General features: G+C 39.6%; 1 protein-coding gene across 1 annotated transcript; it reads right to left on the reverse strand.

The window, feature by feature from the left end:
• Positions 1-1,001: 1,001 nt before the first annotated feature.
• On the reverse strand, positions 1,002-11,571 carry LOC137954916 (uncharacterized). Its single transcript, XM_068801804.1, has 6 exons — positions 11,415-11,571; positions 11,008-11,180; positions 10,510-10,938; positions 10,083-10,278; positions 8,838-9,889; positions 1,002-1,106 (listed from the first exon to the last, which is right to left on the reverse strand). The coding sequence occupies exons 1-6, from the start codon at positions 11,569-11,571 to the stop codon at positions 1,002-1,004; spliced, it is 2,112 nt and encodes a 703-aa protein (XP_068657905.1).
• Positions 11,572-23,903: the final 12,332 nt, after the last annotated feature.

The following is a 23,903-nucleotide window of genomic DNA, read 5'->3' on the forward strand; positions in this document are numbered from 1 at the left end:
TCCAAGATAAGCATATCATGATAAGATTACATTATCTATTTAAGAGGCTAATTTAACTCAACTACAAACACCTTCGTTAATGACGTGAATCAAGCTAGAGAGCCAGCTCTTGGTCTTATCTTGTGGGTCCCACCTAATCTTCCAACTCATGTAGATAGAGATACCAGCTCATGGTATCTTTGTGGGTCTCACTTGATCTTCTAATCTTCTATTTAATTCTAGCACATGTTCTTTATCTCTTAGCTAGAGCCACTTTGTATGAGGACTCTTATTGACCTCTCGAGCTCATGATGGGTCCACCAGCTTGTGGGGCCATGGTGGGTCTCACATTGTAACAATATGGAGACAAGGCCCAAGCCACAAGACCAAGGAAGACTCACATACCCAAGTGTATTAGAATATAGGCCCAAGCCCATAAGGCCAAAGAAGACCCATGCATCCAAGAAAAATAGAAGATGGGATCAAGGCCCACAAATCAAGGAGACCGCCCATAGGCCGACATACATTGATGGCAGGATGATAAATAAATGGTCATCTAATAGAGATGATATTGATGTAATTAAGTTAAAATTCCAGGGTTAAAACCCAAAACTCTAAACCCTAAGTTCAGGGGTATTATTATAATATAGTATTTTCATAAAGCTATAAATAGAGCTTCAAGGGGGGGGGGGGGGGGGGGGGGGGGGGGGGGGGTTAGGAATAACAAAGTCCAAAACCCTTCTTCCTCTAGTTTTCGTCCAATGGGTCTTTCTCCTTTTTTCTCCATGAGCTTAATTCATGGAGTCTTGAAAATCAGCATGGTATCAGAGCTGTGATTTTCAGGACTTTGACTATGTTTTTTTTTTTTTCAGGTTCATTCTCTTTTTTCATAGTTGCTGGAATTCGGTTTGATTTTGATTGTTGTTTTTTTCCACTCTAGCTGGTCCATGATTTTCTTTTATTTTGTCAGCGTCATTGACGTATAGTTAACTTTGTTCAGCCTATATTCCTCTGGCATCCTATTATTCAGTTTTCCCACCATTAGCAGCAGCCGATGGAACAAGCAGATGCTGTTGTTCTTCTGACTGCTGTCCAAAGCTGCCATTAATCTCGTATCTCCTTGATCTCTGCCGTAAGTATCATCCAATATCAGAATTCCAAGAAAAACACGCTATATATCCTCACTCAGCCGAGAGTCAAGAACGGAAGGTTTATGTCTGCGACATTGTTGCTTTGTTGGATAGATACAGTGGCTGATTATTACTTCGCCAGAGAAGACGACTCTGGTTCTGTTTCTGGTGGAGGACGAACTCTGTTCTTTATCCAGTTTTTGACACTATAATTTTCCGGTGCTAACTTTTTGTTTGGAAAATTTCTATTCTGGTTTTTGAGTTATATGTCCGCATTACGGACAGCGTTGATCGTTTGGAAGTCGGCGTTGCGACAGATTTGTTTCTGTTTTTGGAGGTCGTGGACAATGACTCTATTGATTCAAAATCTCCTCGCTGGTCCTCTGCTATTTCCGTAACTTTCGAAGATAGATTATTTTTTTATGGCTTTTCCTGCGCCAGCTTGGTTTCCGCGGGAGGACGATGACGCCGAATTGCTGTTTCAGAGCTCTGTTTCCACTGAGAGTCCTTCGGCCACGGGGAAAATGATACGGTTGTCGTTCTAGGAAGAGGATATCTTGAAAACTTTCAAATGGCAGGAGTTACCATCGAGCGGAAAGTTTCCATTTTCAGCTGTCGGGATTTATCATCGGGTTGGAAACTTTCTTTTGGTTTTCCGCCGAAAGCGGGGAGGAAGACGAGTTGCCAAATTAGATGTTTCCTTAGGAAACATCAATTAATCAGCAGGCCCGCGCCTGTTCTGGCGCAACCCGGACTCCCGAGTCAATTCAGCTCAGCCCGCGCCCGGACAAGCCGAACTCCTGCACAAGCCAGACTGAGTCAACTCGGACCAACTCGGTCTGGTCAACTCGGGTCAAGGTCAACTTGACTCAGGCCACGTATTTTCTGCCTCGATATGCATGCCCAGGTTTGATACTGATTTCGGCGCAACTCGGTAAATTTTTCTCTGGCTGGATTATTATTTTGGGAATTGACAAACTATTCCTTGGTCAGCATATTATATAGAACAAATATGTACATTAGATTACTTCATGGGTAATTTTACAAGGATTATTTTGGTTCGTGTTAAATGGGTCCAAACCCATTTCAGCTGCTGCTATTGTGTTTCTTTTGATGAGACATTCTTATTGAAGAAGAGGTAGCCTCATACCATTATTCATTTGTTTCCATAAAAAATATCAATTTTTTTATGGTTGGGAGTCCATGATGGAGGAACTTCATCCCCGTCAAAAATATCAAAAATATTTGTGGTTGGAAGTCCATGACGAAGGAACTTCATCCCCATAAAAAATATCAAAATTATATGTGGTTGGGAGTCCATGACGGAGGAACTTCATCCCCATAAAAAATATCAATTTTTTTTTGTGGTTGGGAGTCCATGACGGAGGAACTTTATCCCCGTCAAAAATATCAAAATTATTTGTGTTTGGGATTTCATGATGGAGGAACTTCATCCCCGTAAAAAATATTATAAATATTTGTGGTAGGAAGTCCACGACGGAGGAACTTATTGTTATATTTATGTTACTTCCCCCCATTAATATCATATATTACTCTACCACTTGAGAGTCGTTGTCCTGTGGAGTGACACGGTGGTGGAGGTGGATACTTCAGAGCAATGTCTTAGCAATTAGGAGTGATTTACTCTCACTGATAATATACCAACTGGGCCTCATGAACGAGAGCACCAACGTGAGGGGGAGGGTTGGAAGATGAAGGCATATTATACAAGAAAGATTTTATACATCATTTGTAGCAAGCTGGGAGTTCATGTTGTTCTCTCACTCCCAGCTTGAGGGGGAGTGTTGGAAGATAGGGCCCAAACCTACATGACCAAGGAAGGTTCACATATCCAAGTGTATTAGAAGATGGACCCAAGCCCATACGACCAAAGAAGAGACATGCATCTAAGAGAAATAGAAGACGGGCTCAAGGCCCAAAAATCAAGGAGAAGGCCCATAGGCTCACATACATTGATGGCAGGATGGTAAATAAAGGGTCATCTCGTAGAGATGACGTTGATGTAATTAAGTTAAAGTTTTAAGGTTAAAACCCTAAACTCTAAACCCTAAGTTCAGGGGTATTATTGTAATATAGTAGTTTCATAAATCTATGAATAGAGCTTCATGGAGAGGGTTAGGAATAACAAAGTCCATAACCCTTCTTCCTCCAGTTTTCTCCCAATGGGTCTCTCTCCTTTTTTCTCTATGAGTTAAATTCATGGAGTCCTAAAAATCAACATGTTTCTTTATTGGCTATGGTGGTACCGAGTTTGGTGATCTTCAATGAAGATGCCTTGTATAAAGACATGTTGAGAATAAAGTCTGATAACACAAGTGATGAAGCTAAGAAGTTTGAAGTGATTCAGTTGAGAGATATTCCAGTAGTTGAGGTGGAGAATATTGCTCAAGAAGACCAATAAAATATACCCCCAGAAGTAAATCAGAACATTCCTATGACTAAACTCAGGAGATCTGCCAGAACTAGAAGACCACCATAGAGGTACTCCCCTGCACTGAATTATATTTTGTTAACTGATAAATGTGAATCAGAGAGTTATGAGGAAGCCGTGCAAGTTGATGAATCAACTAAGTGGGAGTTAGGGCCATGAAGGATGAGATGGATTCATTGTTATCCAATCAAACATGGTGGTTGACCGAACTACCAAAAGGGAAGAAGGCCTTACAGAACAAATGGGTGTACCGAATAAAAGACGAATATGATGGCAGCAAGCGGTACAAGGCAAGACTAGAGATAAAGGGGTTTCAAAAAAAGAAGCCATTGACTACACTGAGATTTTCTCACCAGTAGTAAAATTGACTACTATTAGAACAGTAACAGTGCTTGGACTAGTGGCAAATAAAGGATTTGGGTGTTGCAAAACAAATCCTTGGGATGAGGATTACTAGGGACATTGATGTCTTGAAACTGTCACAAGACGAATATGTTAAGAAGGTGTTGAGAAAATTCAACTTGACTGATGCAAAACCAATGAGTACTCCTTTGTCTAGTCACTTTAGGCTATCTAAGGAACATTCACTTTCTACAGAGCAGAAGCGAGCACACATGGCCATTGTGCCTTATGCTTCTGCTATTGGTAGTTTCATGTATGCCATAGTGTGCACTAGACTAGACATAGCTCATGTAGTTGGAGTTGTGAGTAGATATATGAGTAATCCGAGTAAACAACATTGGGAAGCAGTGAAGTGGATTCTCAGGTATTTGAGAGGCACTACAGACTCAGCCTTATGTTTCTAAAATTCAGACTTGGTATTACAAGGTTATGTAGATGATAACATGGCTGGAGACATTGATGGCAAGAAGAGTTCCATTGGATATGTATATACATTGGGTGGTACAATAGTTAGTTGGGTCTCTAAGTTGCAGAAGATAGTTGCTCTTTCCACTACTAAAGCAGAATATGTTGTCGTGACCAAAGCCAACAAAGGGATGGTATAGTTGCAGTCTTTCCGGGAAAAAATAGGTCTCAAACATGGGGAGAATGTGTTGTATTGTGATAGTCAGAGTGCTATTCATTTACCAAAGAATCTTGTTTATCATGCCAAAACAAATCACATGCAGGTGCATTATCACTTCATTAGATCGGCTCTTGAGGATGGAGTCTTAGCACTTGAGAAGATTCAAGGAAGTCAGAATCTGACTGATATGTTAATAAAGACTATTACTATTGAGAAAATGAAGTTGTGTGCAATTTCAGTTGGACTTCTCTCTAAGGATTGAGACGTTGTTACCACTGCAGAGAAAATATTGATGATGGATTAGTCTCCAAGTAGGAGATTGTTGAGTTGTAGAGCTTAATCAACACCCTATGTTGAGTCAATACGGGGATCATTTTTTGCGGTAAGGCCGTCGTGCCCGCCCCCCTTCTAGGGGTGTGATGGTGGTGCCCCCTCCAGGTCCACGATAACTGCTATTTCATTTAAGGGTAGTTTGGGAATTTTACTCTTGTATCGCGGTTGCCTTAGTTTCCTCTTTATATTTGGGGCACCGCTATTAGGGTTTGATAATTCGAGGATCATCATTAGTTGTGGTTGAGAAAGCTTAGAGAAAAAAAACACATGTAAGTGTGTGTGATTTCTCTTGTAAACTATTTCATCTTTATAGTTGATTACTACAGCAGGAAAAGACAGGATCTAGTTGAGACGAACCTTATAAATTTTGTTGCTTTTCGTACTTGATTTTTTTTCTTTCGCTATTATTATTATTGTTCTTGTTAGTTTGGAATTAGGGTGTCTAATTCCTAACATAACCCTCATTTTGAACAGCTACAAGTATAACATTTCTAAAACATGATCAGAACACATAAGAAATGTCATCATTCACATTACGAAGACATTCAATCTTGTAAATGTAACTTTAAGATTTCAATATTCTGGTTTAAATATCTATTACATCAAATGTGGTCTCATGCTGAGACTGGTAATTGTTTATGCATTAGATAACCAGCAATTCATCAAATTCAACAAATACTATTCCAAAACTAAGATGTGAAGTCACTATACAGATGCATCTTCATCCTAATAAATGCCTCTTCTACTCTTGTTCATGGCTAGCATGGATTCTCCTTATCCTCCTTGAGGAAGTGGTTCATAATATTCAATTCTATGAACCATAGGGCTCAATGGAGTGTGTTGGATCCATGTCACCTCCGATCCCTAAGAAGTCACGACTTAGTTCCTTGATCGACTAGAAAGTCAAATCAATAAATATCACCCTCTTGATGTGGATATGGCCACTAGAAAGACAAGGAGAAGAAATTAAAGTTACACGACTTCTACATCCCATTAGTTCAAGCTATGGATCTGTTCAAGCACAAATCATACCATGAATTAGATAAACTATACTTTGAGGATACTGTAGAAAGATTGATGAGAATTGAACCAGCCATGTGAATTTTTGAAGTGAAAACTAAGAATTCTAACCTTGTGTCCAATGCCTCTTGGAGTAGCTTTGGTAGAGGCAGTGAACAAAGGGGGAAAGATAAAGAGCAATGGAGAGCTCGTGCATGGGGAAGAGGTAAATGACAAAGAAACCCATGTACTCACTATGGCCATACTAATCATTTCTTTGAAAGGTGCTGGGAAACGTTTGTAAGCCTGCATGGGCTAATCTAATAGAAAAACAATAGTAAATCCTAATCCAGAATTTACAACATGCCAGAAAATTAGGATTGTGATAAATACCTGGATCCATTCAGAATTTTTCGTCTTTCTATTGTGGAATCACTATGACGAACGATATGAACGGATAATTGGTGTAGTGGTCTTCCTCAACTAAATCTCCTTATTCCTCAATGGGACCTTCATCTCTCTCCTAGATGGGGAGAAGGAAACTGTGTGTGATTTAGTATATTAGGGACCATAACCATATTCTATCTCCTTATATAGGGTTCCCATAATTCCCTATGGTATCTACTCAATTGTCCCATTCCTAAATGGGCTTAATAAAATTAGATCACTTAATTTCAGCCCATTCTATTAAAAATAGAAAATATAATTGCATAATAAATATGTTACCCAAATTAGAATAGTAAATGTGAATTTCCTAATAATCTCCCACTTGGGTTACATATAATTCCTGAAACAATTATATTACAAATTCTTGAGGCGCGCATCTGTATACTGTTAATAATGGAACCATCATATATATATATATATATTAATAATGGAACCACCATGACTTTCATCACATTACAGTCGTGACTAAACCACGAGGATCACCATACTAATACACACAGTGACATATATCAAATATGGATGAGTAGCATGGAAATTACATGCAATTACATGCAATGTGATCTCAAACATGCCTGTTTCCAACTGGTCCTTCTTTAGTCTTTAGTGAGATCTTTCCAAAGTCCTTAATGCAATGTGAACATTTCACATAGAAAAACACAAGCAAGTTCATAAATAGAATAATAAGCAATCAATTTTATTACTAAAAAAATCGAATAACTCAATGTCTTAAGCAAACATATAGTAAAAAATAATGACTCCAACTAAACCAAGGTATTCTCAGAAATGATGCCCATATGAACTGTGTGCTCATGAAAGACCTTAGGCGTTATTAACCCTTGGTTAATGGATCTGCTAGCATAAAGTTTGTCCCTATATGTTCTATAGAAATCTGGTTATCCTGAACTCCCTCTTTAACAACTAGAAACTTGATGTCGATAAACTTCGACTTCGTCGAGCTCCTATTGTTGTTGGAATAAAGTACCGTCGAGTTATTGTCACAATAAATCTTTAATGGCATGTCAATGCCATCTACCACTCACAGCCCAGTGACAAAGTTTTGCAACCATATTCCATGGTTGGATGCCTCAAAACAAGCAATGAACTCCGTAACCATGGTTGAAGAAGCTATGAGAGTCTGCTTAGTAGACTTCCATGAGATAGCTCCTTCACCCAACATAAAGATGTAGCATGATGTGGAGCGTCTGCTATCTTGGCATCCGGAAAAGTTGGAGTCAGAGAACCCAATGATCTCTAAACTGTCTGATCTCCGATAAGTAAGCATGTAGTCTTTTGTTCTCCTCAGATACCGCATCACGCATTTGGCTGCCTTCCAATGTTGCATACCCGGATTACTCAAATACCTATCTAGAATTCCTACTATAAATGCTTTGTCGAGATGAGTACAAACTTGAGCGTACATTAAACTCCCTACTACTGATGCTTAGGGAATTTTCTGCATCTCTGTTCTTTCAAGATCATTTTTAGGGCACTTTTTGAGACTAAACTTGTCTCCTTTAGCGACCTGTGTGTCTCCTTGTTTACTATCTTTCATGCTAAATCTGCTCAACATCTTATTGATATAGCCCTTTTTTGACATCCTAAGGATACCTTGAGAACGATCTCTAAGTATCTGTATACCTAATACAAAAGAGGCATCACCAAGATCTTTCATCTTGAATTTCTTCATCAGAAATTTCTTGGTTTCATGCACTAAGCCTATATTACTACTAGCAAGCAAAATATCATCGACATATAATATTAGGAAGATGTATTTACTCCCATTGAACTTATGGTATACACAGTCATCAACAATATTCGCCTCCAAATCGTACGAGGTTATGACTTGATGGAACTTGTGATACCATTGACGGGAAGCCTATTTGAGACCATAGATGGATTTTTTCATTTTACAGACCATAGACTTTGGATCACCAGATACAAAATTTTCTGGTTGTACCATATAAATTGTCTCATCAATGTCTCCATTGAGAAACGCAATTTTGACGTCCATCTGATGTAGCTCTAGATCTAAATGAGCCACTAGTGCCATTATTGTTCTAAAAGAGTCTTTCGAATATACCGGAGAGAAAGTCTCTTTATAGTCTATGCCTTCCCTTTGAGTAACGCCTTTAGCGACCAGACGGGCCTTATATCTCTCGACATTTCCCTTTGAATCCCTCTTGGTTTTAAATATCCATTTACAACCAATGGGCTCCGCACCTTTAGGCAACTTGATGAGATCCCAAACGTCATTGTCATTCATAGACTTTATCTCATCCTTCATGGCATCAATCCACTTTTGAGAGTTAGAACTGCGCAAGGCTTGACATAAGTTAATCGGGTCATCTTCTGTCAATCTGACGCCATCCTCATGTTCTTGGAGAAATATGATATAATCATTTAGAATCGCATTTCTCCTCTCCCTAGTGGATCTCCTTAATGACACTTCTTGAGGTTGTGGAGTTTGTACTAAAGGTGGTACAAGAGGAAGAATCTCATTGTTGTCTTGATCTGGAACAAAGTCAGGAATAGGAGCCTGAACATTGTCCTCTAGTGCCTGAACTGTGTCTTGAACATCAATAGGTATGGCAACCTGATCACTGTCAATAACATATTTTTCTTCAAAGACAACATTTCTTATGTTTTCTTCCCCTCCAAACTCAATATCCTCATGGAATCTCACATTTACCGTTTCAAAGAAGGATCGTGATGTGGGATCATAAAACTTATAACCCCGAGAGCGTTCAACGTAACCAACGAAATAACAGCTAACCATCCTTGAGTCCAGTTTTCTTTCATGTGGCCTATAAGGCCGCACCTCAACTGGACAACCCCAAATGTACAAGTGCCTAATGCTAGATTTCTTGCTTGTCCAAAGCTCATAGGGGGTTTTGGCAATTGCTTTGCTCGGTACCCTATTAAGGATGTACACCACGGTCTTGAGAGCTTCTCCCCAAAGTGACTCTGGCAAAGAGGAATGACTGATCATACTCCTTACCATATCCTTAAAAGTTCGGTTTTGTAGCTCTACAACACCGTTCATACTGGGTTTGCCTGGCATGGTGTATTGCGAAGCAATTCCACACTCTTGGAGGAAAATCGCGAAGGGTCCTGGACGTTGTTCTCCTGATCCATCATAACGTCCGTAGTATTCACCACTACGGTTAGATTTGATAGCCTTGATTTTCTTTCCAAGTTGAAGTTCAACTTCATCTTTGAAAGACTTGAAGACATCCAGGGATTGTGACTTCTCATGTATTAAATTTAGGTAACCGAATCTAGAGTGATCGTCTATGAACGTAATGAAGTACTGTTGGCCATTCCGTGAAGTTGTAAGGAATGGACCACAGATATCTGTATGTATAAGTTCTAAAACATCTTTAGCTCTTTCGGCACCTACTTTTTTAACATTTGTTTGTTTCCCCTTGATGCACTCAACACAAACTTGGAAGTTTGTAGTATCTAGGCGTTCAAGAAATCTTTCCGACACAAGCCTTTGAATTCTCTGTTTAGAGATGTGTCCTAAACATTTGTGTCATAATGTGGCAAAATTCTCACTGAATTTTGTTTCGTACCATGTGAACTTATTTGCAATATTTCTCTTAGGAACTAACAACAACAAGCATATATAGATTATCAATTAAGGGACCAGAACCAACAAAATTTGAATTTTGGTAGAGACTAACTTTATTATTTCCAAAAGAACAAGAAAAACCTGATTTGTCCAAAATGGAAATAGAAATTAAATTCCGCCTAAAAGACGGTGCAACAAATGTCTCAAATAAATCCAAATAAAATCCAGTAGTTAATTGTAATCTAAAAGTTCCTATAGCCTCTACTGCAACTTTATTGCCGTCGCCCACAAAGATGAATTTTTCAGCATCACTTGGTTGTTGGCTCCACTGGCAACCCTGCAAAGACATATTAATGTGAGTGGTAGCACCAGAATCCACTCACCAAGTGTCTTTAGGTACAAAAGCTAAATTAACTTCAGAACAAACCAAAGTTAGAGGCATACCCTTCTTTACACGCCAAGTGGAGTACTTGGGACAATCCTTCTTCATATGTCCTGACTTCTTGCAGAATTAGCAGGTAAACTCCTCAGCCTGCTTCTTCTGTTTCTTAGTTTGAGAAGAACCTACCGCAGTATCCTTACCTCTCTTCTTCTTCCTGTACTGAGAGGTTGAGGCCAAGTGAGCACTTTCATTCTTATCCCCTTGTTGCCTCTCTTCCTCTTGCACACAGTGAGATATAAGCACATTTAGAGACCATTTGTCCTTCTGAGTGTTATAACTCACTTTGAATTGGCCACAGTGTTCAGGAAGAGATATTAGAACCAAGTGTACGAGCAAGTCCTCAGACAGCCTCAACTTAAGTGACTTGAGTTTTGACCCAAGATGAGACATTTCAATGACGTCCTCCCTTATGTTCCCTTTGCCTTTATACTTCATCGAAACGAGTTTAGCCAAAAGGCTACTCGCCTCCGATTTTTCATTCTTGGCAAAATATTGTTCAATTTCTTCTAGGAACTTCTTGCCGCTTTTGCTCTCTATCATAGAGTCCCGAAACGCCTTTGGAATGGAGCATTACATGATCATCAAGCACATTCGGTTAGAGCGCTCCCACTTCTCAATTTTAACCTCATTGAGGTTATCCGTAGAAGAAATGGGTTGCTCTGCCCAAAGTGCAAGATCCAAACCCATACAACTGAGGACAATTTCCATGGTATCTTTCCATGCCTTAAAATTCGTCTTGCTCAGCATTGGAATGCTGCTTATTTGAGCAATAACATTTGTAGCAGTAGCAACAGAAACTGGATAAAGAACAAAATAAACAAGTATACTCAAATTAACTAGCATGTCATATAAAGAAAAAATAAGACAAGTACAACATAAAATCAAAATTGAGGACCCATCTCAAGATACCTAGTACAACATTAATTCCTAGTCTTTGGACAAATAAATTAATTGTAAGTGGTACTCTCAGGGTAATGATCAAATACTGACAATTAGTTCTGTCAAACAATAGCCTATGATCAAATACTGACAATCAGTTCTGTCAAACAATAGCCTTTCTTTGGACTGACTATTGTTCACATGAAAAGTCTTTATAACTGTCACACATTTATCATCACAGGCACGTTGTTGATTAGGCCAAACTGTGTCTTCCTTTAGGCCGAGTACAATTTGCATAAATAACTCCATACAAACATCTATGTATTTCTAGTCAAATGATTCTACACTACAGAGGTTACTTTGGCAACATGTAGCTTCAAACAATTTGAGTGAAAATACTAGACCAACTGAGCAATTTTTTTTTAATCAATTGCCCAATGCTGCGGCATTGGCCTTTATTTCCTTGGAGCTGCAATGAATGTTCTATAATTTAATATATATAAACAAAATATTTAACCAAATGTAACAAACAAATACGAGCAGCCTTATTGGGCATATGCGCCAAACGCATGAGTCAACTCCGTCGAGCCAGCTCAACTCGAGTCGACCTGATATGCAGCAACTGGTCCGAGTTGACTCACCCGAGTCAATCTCGTTAGGTAAATCTTACAAAACCAAAGTTTTTTTATTTTTATTTTTATTTTTTATTTTTATGTTGACGCTACAGTTTGTCTAACGAACACTGCAGCGCACTCAACGGCTGTTGTGGTTGCCCAACAGACATGGCAGTGCGCCCACTGCTGTGAACGGGCATGACTGTTGCCCAACGGACACGCGCCCACTACAGGGAACCGGCACTACAGTTGCCCAACAAGCATGCCAGCATGCCCGATGGAGTGAATGGGCGCTGTTGTCGCCAACGGCCACGACAGTGCTCCCGATGGGCACTATTGTCACCCAACGGCCACAGCAGCGCTGCCAACGGGCGCTGCTGTAGCCCAAGGTTCCTCCGGTGCCCCTCCCTTGTTCTCTCGCCAGACGTCGCTGCTACAACGTGGGTTTTGTTTTTCCGTCGGTCCTTTCCCCTTTCGATGACGGAAAAGCGATGGTGACGACGGGAAAAATGCTGCCGAACGGACAGCGTTTCGCCAAACGGGCGTTGTAGCATCCCCATAATTCCTCTGTGGCCTCACCCCCCTTTTCCATCGGAGTTCACTGTAGTGTCGGATGCTGCGGCTTCTTCCGTCGCCCTCTCTTCCCGCTTGATGTTGCTGCAGCTTGAACTTTGAACATCGAATGTCAGCCTCCGTCTTTCGACGGCGACGCTAACCAACGCACAGCCCCGAGACTAATCCAAAATTTACAACATGCCAGAAAATTAGGATTGTGATAAATACCTGGATCCATTCCGAATTTTTCGTCTTTCTGCTGCAGAATCACTATGATGAACGATATGAACGGATGATTGGTGTTGTAGTCTTCCTCAACAAAATCTACTTATTCCTCAATGGGGCCTTCGTCTCTCTTCCGGATGGGAAGAAGGAAACTGTGTATGATTTAGTATATTGGGGACCATAACCATATTGTGTCTCCTTATATAGGGTTCCCATAATTCCCTATGGTATCTACTCAATTGGCCCATATCCATGGCCCATTCCTTAATGGGCTTAACAAAATTAGATCACTTAATTTCAGCCCATTCTATTAAAAATAGAAAATATAATTGCATAATAAATATGTTACCCAAATTAGAATAGAAAATGTGAATTTTCTAACATAATCAACTACTGTAAAAGATACTACAGCCAATACAACTTATGACATAGTATCCAAGAGTAGATATGACCTCCATTGATTTGTACAAACCTTGTTAGAACCACCTATTCAAAGGCAAGCATCTTCCTCTTCCAATGCAGCAGCCACTTTAGCTCAGACAGGTATATCAGCTCATCTAACCACTTCTTCCTCCTCATGGTTATTGACTCAAGAACATCAGCCCATAAAATCAGGTACAACTTCTTTTTGATAGTTATCATATTCGAATAACTATGGGTTTATCACTATAGATGATACATCCAAAGTTGTTGGTTTTGGTTGAATGTAGCCTTCCACTTGCATGCCCTAACATGTTATATTGGTACGTCAGTTTCCTGTTAGTCTCTTGTCTATGAATGAACTCAACAAAGATCTAAATTATTTTTCAATATTTTTCTCTCATATGTATTACTTTTAGGGCCCGCAGACAAAGAAGATTATGGGATGAGGTTGTTAGAAAGATGGATTATGTTACCTTGCGGAAGGAGCATCATATCAAACAACTGCATTGAAGTCCTCCATATCAGCCTATGATTGGCAACTCCATTTGGCTCGTCCTAAAGTCTGAAAGCTTTATCAGCTCATGCCATCCTTTGACATATGAATTAGAAAAGAGACAAATCTCCTTTCCAACAAAGAGTAATATTAATAGTACTTGTTGATTTTCAGGACTCTATGAATTTATCTCATGGAGAAAAATGGAGAGAAACCCATTGGGAGAAAACCAGAGGAAGAAGGGTTATGGAATTGATTATTCTTATCCTCCCCCTGAAGCTCTATTTATAGATTTATGAAATTACTATATTACAATAATACCTCTGAACTTGGGGTTTAGGGTTTTAACCTTGGAACTTTAGCTTAATTACATCAATGTCATCTCTATGAGATGACCATTTATTTACCATCCTGCCATCAATGTATGTGGTGGGCCTATGGGCCTTCTCCTTGATATGTGGGCCTTGGCCCATCTTCTTTATCTCCTAGATGCATCGGTCTTCCTTGGTCTTATGGGCTTTGGCCCATCTTCTAATACGCTTGGATATGTGAGTCTTCCGTGGTCGTGTGGGTTTGGGCCTTGTCTTCCAACACTCCCCCTCAAGCTAGGAGTGAGAGAACAACATGAACTCCCAATTTGCTACAAATGATGTATAATTCTTTTTTATATAATATGCCTTCATCTTCCAACACCCCCCCTCACGCCGGTGCTCTCGTTCATGAGGCCTAGCTGGTATAATATCAGTGAGAGTAAATCACCCATAACTGCTACAATATTGCTTTAAAGTGTCCACCTCCACCACTGTGTCCCTCCACAGGACAACGTCTCTCAAGTGGTAGAGTAATATATGATATTAATGGGGGGGATGGAGTTCCTCCGTCATGGACTTCCAACCATAAAACTTTGATATTTTTTACGGGGATGAAGTTCCACTGTCATGGACTCCCAACCACAAATAAATTTGATATTATTGACAGGGATGAAATTCCTCCGTCATGGACTCCCAACCACAAAAATTTGATATTTTTAACGGGGATGAAGTTCCTCCGTCATGGACTCCCAACCACAAATAAATTTGATATTTTTGACGGGGATGAAGTTCCTCTGTCATGGACTCCCAACAACAAATAATTTTGATATTTTTTACGGGGATGAAGTTCCTCCGTTGGACTCTCAACCGCAAAAATTTGATATTTTTGATGGGGACATAAATAAATAATAGTATGAGGCTACCTCTTTTTCAATAATAATGTCTCATCAAAAGAGACACAATAGCAACAACTGAAATGGGTTTGGGCCCATTTAACATGAACCAAAATAATACTTGAAAATGACCCATGAAATAATCCAATACACATATCTGTTCTAAATAATGCTAATAACCAATGACTAATATGTCAATACTTCAAAAATAATAATCCAACCAAAGAAAAAATTTACTGAGTCACACCAAAATCTTGGGCACATATACTGAGGCAGAAAATAAGTGGCCCGAGTCAGGTTGACTCAGACCCGAGTTGACCCAATCCAGGTTGACCCAGACCGAGTTGGTCTGGGTTGACTCGGTCTGGCTGGTGCAGGAGTTGGACCTAGGGTCGGTTGGGAACTCGGTCGTTGGCTTGACTCGAGAACGATCTGCACTGAATTGACTCGGGCGAGTCCGGGTTGAGCCAGAACTGGCACGGGCCGGCTGATTAATTGATGTTCCCTAAAACATCTAATTTGGCAACTCGTGTTCCTTCCCCAACTCTCGGTGGAAACACAGCAGGAAACTTTTCAGATTGTTGTGCTGGTTCGTCGCCGAAGAAACAGAAAAAACAACATGGCTGCCATCTTCGTCCTCCCAAAACGCAACCCATCTAGTGCTGGAAACGCAATAAGAATAAGAAATCTTCGGAGTGGCTGGTTTCCGAACAAAGCGGAAACCAGAGAAAAATTTTCGACAGCAGAGGATTTCTCCCGGAGAATCAGCAAAGGAGGTTTCCGAATAGGGACGATGGCCAACCCTCAACGGCGCTGAATTTAGGTTTCCTAAACCGGCGACGTCCGAACAGAGCGGTCTTCTTCCTCCCTACACGCCGAACACAGAACGACAAAAAACCTTCTCTTCGGGAGGTAACTTTTCGACAGAAGTAATCGTTTTTTTTTCGGCGCCGACGGACTCTCGGCAGAAACCGTCCAAAGACGCACGACGTTGAAGGACTCTAGGAATGCCTTCGTCTTCTTCACGGTGCTGAACAGCGAGTCGTCGTCTCTGGTTCCGAACAGAGCGAAAAAAAACCCGGACTCAGACGCTCTCATGCGGACGTCGAGGTGCCACGGACCAGCCTTGCTTTGATGCGACGACCGTTCCAGACATGCTGAGAATCGTTGAAACATGCATGTACTGTGACAACTGCATTCTTTACATGAAAGCCGAGGAAAGCTTCCGCAATCTCCCTCATCCTCATGAGGACCATGGAAGAAATCTACTCGGCAGAAAATTGCCTATCCTCGCCCTTGTAAACAACAATTATCATAGGCTTGTCACCTGGTCCAGCAATGACCTGATTCTTGGGGCGTCCGATCAAACGCTCGGTATCAATGAAAGCAACATAAGAAGGCGAAGAGATTCCAATGGAAGGTAACCCAGACACAAAGGAAGTCTAGTGAAAAATACTAATTGTTGAATTTAGGATCCCTTTTCCATAATTGCGAGCAAGAGAAAGAAAAAAGAAAAAAGAAGAAAAGGGAAAAAGTGCTCTCGGGTAGAGAGAAGAAAAAATAAAAGAGAAAAGTGAGGTGACACCAAGCAAAGAAAAAGAGAGATTAACTCAAGAAGGAGACGTGTAACTTAATTAATTCCAAATTACAATACCTCTATTAATAGTAGAGGAAAAAGTAGAGTCCTTATACAATTAGCCTTTCAATCCTAATTACATTCCAACTCTAACTCTCTAAGATAAGTCTATTCAAACCAATCTACTAGAAGATTAATATGAGTTGAACTAGAACTCTTTCAGCTCGTGGCCTTATCCTCGTGGGTCCCTCATGATCTTCCAACTCGTCTTGATAAGGTTCCCAACTCATGAAATATTTGTGTGTCTCACTTGATCTTCAAGACTTATAACTCATTTCAGCTTGTGCTTCTTAATTCCTTAACTCGTGCTTGTTTGGGTGATGACTCTTCTTGGTGTCCCACGTCCTCATGTTAGGTCCCACCAACTCGAGCACCATGGTGAGTCCCACATTGTAACACTCCCCCTCAAGCTGGGGGTGAGAAGACATCATAAATGTCCAGCTTGCTGCATATGGTAGACATAATCTTGTGAGTGGCCGGCTTGGTGAGAATATATGCAACTCGACTTTGTGATAATATATGCTTCAGAGATAAGAAACCTGCTTGGAACTTTTCTCATATAAAATGGCAGTCCACTTCAATATGCTTTGTTCTTTCATGAAAGACTGGATTCGATGTAATGTGTATTGCTGCTTGATTATCACAGTATAGATCTATCAGAGCTTCTTGTAGAATCCCAATTCAGTTAGAAGTGATCTTATCCATATGAGTTCACTAACAATATGTGTCATGGCTTTGTATTCTGTTTCTGCACTAAACCGTGCTACTACATTTTGCTTCTTGCTTTTCCATGCAACCAAATTCCCACCAACCATCGTACAAAATCCCGAAGTTAACTTGCTAAGCCAGTGCTGTTGGGGAGAAGTTGATATATGTAGGTTCAACAAAAACTTCAAACTGGAGTGGTTAGTGCGGATGATAAAAAATCTGCCCCACAAGTAGGGTCTCCAATGGTGGATGGACTTCGCTAAGCCAATAAGTTCTCTTTCATAGGCCAGTAACTTATGATGGTGGAGCGCTAGCTGACGGCTGAAATAGGTAATTGGATGTTGAGATTGTTGAAGCACTGCCCCAATACCACTTCCAAATGCATCACATTCTACCAAAAACACTTCTTTGAAATCTGGTAACCGAAGTACCGATGCAAAGGCTAAAGCTTGCTTGAGAGTCTGGAAGGATGTCTCGGTTACATCATTCCAGTGGAAGGCATTACGACACAGCAAGTTGGATAAGGGAGATGCTAGGGGCGCATAATTGTGGATGAACTTTCGATCATAACCTGCTAAGCCCAAAAATCCCCTTAAGGCTGCAATATTTCTCGGTGGTTGCCACTGAAGGATAGCTTCAATTTTTCCCGGGTCCATGGTGACCCCAGTTGTTGTAATAACGTGACTCGGATAGGCCACTTGAGTTCGACCAAATGAGCACTTTGAAAGTTTTAAATATAGATGATGAGTCCGAAGAAGTGGGAATACCAGACACAGGTCTTTGCAATGTTGAGTCCATGACTTGCTGAAAATCAAGATATCATCAAAGAAAACTAAAACAAAATTTATGAGATAGTCACGAAATACCTCATTCATTAAAGCCTGAAATGTTGACGGGGCGTTGAAGAAACCGAAGGGCATGAAAATGAACTCAAAGTGACCATGATGAGTACGGAAAGTTGTCTTCTCTATATCAGGAGGGTACATTCTGACTTGATGATAGACTGAGCACAACTCTAACTTTGTGAAAGTTTTTTGCCTCATGTAGTTCTTCTAATAGCTTGTCCATCACTGGTATAGGGAACTTGTCCTTAACAGTCTTGGCATTTAATTCCCAGTAGTCCACGCAAAACCTCCAAGTGTGGTCATGTTTCTTCACAGAAAGAACTGGAGAAGAGACAGGGGAGGTACTCGGTCTTATGAGGCCTTGCTCTAACATCAGTGTGCATTGCCGTTCAATTTCATGCTTTGAAGGTGGCGGTATCAATATGGTCTCACAACCACTACTTTGGAGTCAGCCTTCAAACGAATGCAATGGTCACAATGTCTCAATGGTGGGAGACTTATAGGTTCCTGAAAGAGGTTTGTAAAGTCTTCCAACAAGATATCTAAATTGTTCTTTGTGTGCTGCTGTTGTAGCAGTCCATGAAGATGGGTTGGAACCTCAGTGTGATGGCCCTGTAGTGTAATCCTTTCGTTGGCAATTTCAAAACTCAATGTCAATGCATTGAAATCACACACTATCGGCCCTAATGTCTGGAGCCACTTGATGCCCAAAACGATATCAAAACCAGCGAGTGGAATGATAAAAAATTCTGCCAAAAAATTTGTGACCAGCAATAGTAAACAGGACTGACTTGTTGACCCCGTAACTAGGAACATTTTCCCCATTGGCAATGGAGACTGAAGCGACTGGCTGGGATTGAATTGGAAGTTGTAAATACTTTGCTGCTGTGAAGCTCACAAAATTATGAGTGCTGCCTGAGTCCACAAGATGTAAGAGTGGCTGATTGCAGACTAATGCACATACCGACATTGTTTTGGTGGTCGGGAGTCCTACAATGACGTTTAATGAAAAAGCGAGTTCTTCAGTGTCTAACTGTTCTATTTCTAGTTCTTCCAGTTCCTCATCTTCAATTACTAACTAGACAAGTTTCTTACATTGATGCCCGAATGTGTATTGTTCATCACAATTGTAACATAACCCCTTTTCTCAACGTGCTTCCATTTCTGCTCTGTTTAATTTTTGGATGAACGTTGGAGTGGTTGGGGAATTTTTAGGGGTGGAAGTAGTAGGGGCAGTAGCACTACTTCTCCACTGGGATGTTGTGGTGGACACTCCCGAGCTGTTTTTCCACTTTGCCACATTGGTCTTCGTGTTTGAAGTTTTTGTTTGGCCTCCAATGCTCATGCTAAATTCATTGCTCTCACCAAATCCAAAGGAGCAAGGATTTCCACTTCCAACCGGAGGGCCTCATTTAATCCTGCAGTGAACAAACTAACATGCTGATCAACTCTTACCATCTAACTGGCTCGGGTTAACTTTTCTTGAAATAGTTTTTGGTACTGTGCTACACTTCCAGTTTGTCTTAAGAGTACTAAATTGCCCAAAGGGTTGCTTTGAAAACTGAATGGTGCACAATTCCTTAAATTCCTCCCAATCTATACCCGGATGTTCCAATTCAAGTTGATGGCACCATAGTTGTGCTTCATCGTGCATGTGAAAGGCAGCCAACCCAACTCGGTCAAGTGCAGCCATTCTTTGATTTGAAAAAAAAAATTCACAACAATACAACCAAATTAAAGGGTCCTCCGACCCATTAAAGACAGGAATGTCGAGTTTAGTGTACCTTGGAACCACCCCATTGCCTGGACTGAAATTTCCCCCATATCCAGTGTGCTCTGTGCGTCCAGTGAGATGTGCGCCTTGTCCATTCGAAGTTGCCCTTTCCCCCTCTCTCGGGGTTGGTGTTCTTCCTGAAATCATCTCATATACATGAGAGAGTCGGCTATCCAACAGTGCTGTTAGTCAGCCCTTAGTCTCTTCCTGTCTGGCGTTAACCATTTCTATTACCCTTGCTAGTAAATCCTCGTGGCTCTAATACCAAATGTTGAGCACCTAGCCAATACTACCCAAAAGACCAGTCTGGTAGGTAGCTGAAAGCCAAATACTTTACCCAGGACCATAACATACAACCCCTCCTTAAAAATATTGTTTGTGTCAATCAATGTGTTAAATCTAGGATCCCTTTTCCGTAATTCCAAGCAAGAGAAAGAAGAAATAAAAAAGAAAAAAGGGAAGAAGAGCTCTCGGGTAGAGAGAAGAAAAAATAAAACAACAAAGAGAGGTTGTGCCAAGCAAAGGGAGAAAGAGAGAGTAACTCAAGAATGAGATGTGTAACTTGATTAATTCTGAATTGCAATACCTCTATTTATAGTAGAGGAGAAGGTAGAGTCCTTATACAATTAGCCTGTCAATCCTAATTACATTCCAACTCTAACTCTCTAAGATAAGTCTATTTAAACCAAACTACTAGAAGCATAATATAAGTTGAAATAGAACTCTTGCTTTCTTCACATGACTATAGAGGAGAAGGCCAGTTCATAGCCTTACCTTGTGGGTCCCTCATGATCCTCTAGCTCATTTTGATAAGGTTGACAACTCGTGAGATATTTGATGGTCCACTTGATCTTTAAGTCTTCTAACTCAATTCTACATGTGCTTCTTGATTCCTAAACTTGTGCTTGCTTGAGTGAGGACTCTTCTTGGTGTCCCATGTTCTTATGGTGGATCCCACCAGCTCGAGCATCATGGTGGGTCCCACCAGCTCAAGCACCATGGTGGGTCTCACATTGTAACACAATGTGATTTTTCTTAAAGGGCAGTCATTTTATTCATTGGGTATAGCACTGCCCGGTATTTCACCTTTCATAGGTTTTCCCAAGCAAATGATGCCATTGGAAGATTCCCTCATTTCTAGCATGGCACAATCGCTTTGGTCCTCTCTCTCTATCAAAGTTGCAATCATTGGGTTTATCACTTAGATCAATTTCTCAATTTTTGAGAAATTTTTATGAGCTTAGAAAACTACATAGGTCTACTTTCCAGCCCAGGCAAAATAATAATCTTCTAATCCTTTTGCTTTAGTTCTTTCAGATGTTTGGGGACCCGTTAATGTTCCAAATATTTCTCTGTATTTTTATTTTTTGTTGTGGATGATCATATGAGACTTATTGGTTATATTTAATGAAATATAGAACCAAAATATTTAACGTCTTTAATCTATTTTGTGACATGGTAGAAAGTTAAAAAAAAATAGTCTAGATATTCAGGTCCAATAATGCAAAGAAGTATTTTTTTCTCCCAGTTTCAAACCCTAGGTCAAAAAAGGGTATCATTCTTCAGTCTTTATGTGTATGCACACCCCCAATTGAACTGTATGTTCGAAAGGAAAAATAAACATACTCTTGAAGTAGGCAAAACAATTATCCTTGCTATGAATGTCCCTCAATTTTATTGGTCATATGCGGTTATCACTAGTCGTTTTTTAATTAACTGCATGCTTTCTAATGTTCTACAAGGTCAGGCTCCTTTTTCCATGTTGTTGAATGACTCATCCTCCTTTCCCTTGCCACTGCAATTATTTGGTTGCACTGCCTTTGTTTATAATTTGGGTCCCCATCAAAATAAATTTATTTCCAAGGCATTTAAATATATTTTTGGGTGGTATTCCAAGAATCCAAAAGGATATGTGTGTTCCTCACAAGTTCTGAAGCATACCTTTGTTTCATGCAAATGAGCCATATTTTATGGCCAAATCTCCTCTTGACTTTGCACCTTCTGCAAGAATGCCCACGCCTAATGTGCTAGTGGATAACTAGTTTCCACTCGATGAGCAACCACTTAAGATTCCTTTGTCTCCAACAGTTGACCAACCACTTATGGAGCCTTCTGATGTCCCTAAGGTATTTTGTCCTCCCTCTTCTCCTGTACAGTTTGGACCACCATATGATACCAAACCTATATTGCATTTCATAAACAACCTCATATGACAACTATTAGACCTTCATCGACTTCTCATCCCATCTCCAATTATGTATCCACTCACTGTTTGACTCTTAGTTATTTTTCCTTCTTGTTTGCAGTATCATCCTCTTATATTCCTGCAAATTATATAGAGGCTTCCGCTAATCTAATTGCCATAGAGGAAGAAATATGAGCCATGTACAAGAATTCTACTTGGGAGTGGACATCTCTTCCACCATAAAAAAAGGAAGTTGGTTGCAAGTGGGTATATACAATCAAATATAATCTTGATGTCACAATGGCCAAGTATAAAGCAAGATTAGTTGCAAGATTTTATATACTTTGTCTTATGGTATTGACTATGATGAGACCTTCTCCTTAGTGGAAAAGATGAATTATGTTCATGTTCTTATTTCTCTAGGCACACATTTTAAATGGGCCATACATCAGTTGGATATTAAGAATGTCATTTTAAATGGTGATATGCTAGAAGAGGTCTATATGAGTCAACCACCTAGTTATGTGGTTGAAGGGGGTAGGTATGTTGATTAAAAAGGTTATCTATGGGCTAAAACAGTTCTGTGTGCCTAGTTTGATAAGTTCACCACTATAGTTACTCGGATTGGGTTCAAGTGATGTGAAAGTGATCACTTGGTGTTTACAAAAAACACTATACATGTAAGATTCGCATGGCTATATATGTTTATGACATTGTCATTATTGGTAGTAACCTTAATGGGGATTAGTGAGTAAAAAGATGTTGAGTCTATTAGTTGAAATAGAGGCTTCCTAAGTTGGCTAGTTAAATTAGGATGGGCCTTGGACCCAAATTAACATGATATCAGAATGGGCAAAGATCTGAGATGGAAATGAGAAGAAGATGGAGAAGAAAGGGAGGAAGAAGAAGAAAAATAAAAATAAAAATAAGAGTTTCTCGTTTTTCCTTTAGTCTTCTTTTCTCATTCCTATTTTTGATTGGTTGTTTCACTCTCTTACCGTATGTTTTATATATAAAAATATATTCATCTGGCAATAAATTTAAGTTTAGTTTCCAACTCAAAAGAAATGTTGAAATTATATTTTCCTAGAAGGATAAATCGACATCTGAAACAACAAGGTCAAGCAATAGAAATATTTCATGCAATTGCAGAAAGCTTCAACTTTTGAGCCATTTTATTGCATCAAGAGTGATATTTTATATGAAGAATTGTATATCAAAATAAATATCTGTAAGTGTATTTTCTTACATATTCAACCAATTCTCAATCTTATTTTTTTAGATGGAGATATCAATCTCAGAAGAGTCAATGGTCACTCATGCCAAAGAAGAGAGAGAACTCAGTTAGGCTAGATTACAGAGTCCAAAATCTATCAGATTATTCATCTCAAAATAAGAATATTTTATAAAGAGAAGTTATACTTGTATGAAATTTATTTAAGACTATTTTCATAAGGAGAATATTTCAGGTTAATATGATTTATATTTTAAGTAGATATTCACATTGGAAGAATCAAAGGTCATGTTGGTATCCTGTTGCATATGAAGATCCGAATTTAATTCAATTTTTTTACATCATTTTTTGAGTTGTTGTTATTGATCAACAATATCAGGAAAATATCTCATGATCTACACTTGGAAATTTTTTGTTATTAACTAACAATATCTGGAAAGAATCTTTAGAAGATCATCTTATTTTCAAAAACTTGCCTTGATTCAAAGAGAAGAAGTGTTTCAATTCTGAATTAAGACAATTTTCCAAAAAAGTAATTACTTGATTTAATGCTGAAAATTATAGGAGTATCTACATAAGGAGATTCTGATCTAGCATCAAATTCAAAACGTGTGTTTCTTCTCTGATTATGAGTAATCCTTCAAGCATATTAACAACATGTTGGAGTAACACTTGGTACACTTATCCCCTTATGAAGTGAACAACCTCGCTCAGCCTATCACTTGGTGAAATCCTTTCAAGCTAT

This window comes from Aristolochia californica, unplaced genomic scaffold (assembly GCF_029961685.1).
Source record: "Aristolochia californica isolate CCGP_79_NKW_82.1479 unplaced genomic scaffold, dmAriCali1.0.hap1 SCAF_2, whole genome shotgun sequence".
In the NCBI taxonomy this organism is placed as follows: domain Eukaryota; kingdom Viridiplantae; phylum Streptophyta; class Magnoliopsida; order Piperales; family Aristolochiaceae; genus Aristolochia; species Aristolochia californica.

Coding starts and splice junctions, on each gene's coding strand:
- LOC137954916 (XM_068801804.1), bottom strand. CDS start 11,571: ATGGAGTTATTTATGCAAATTGTACTCGGCCTAAAGGAAGACACAGTT. Junction 9,890..10,082: donor TTCCATTTTGGACAAATCAG/GTTTTTCTTGTT, acceptor ACAAATGTTTAG/GACACATCTCTAAACAGAGA. Junction 1,107..8,837: donor TTCCTCTTGTACCACCTTTA/GTACAAACTCCA, acceptor TACTTACGGCAG/AGATCAAGGAGATACGAGAT.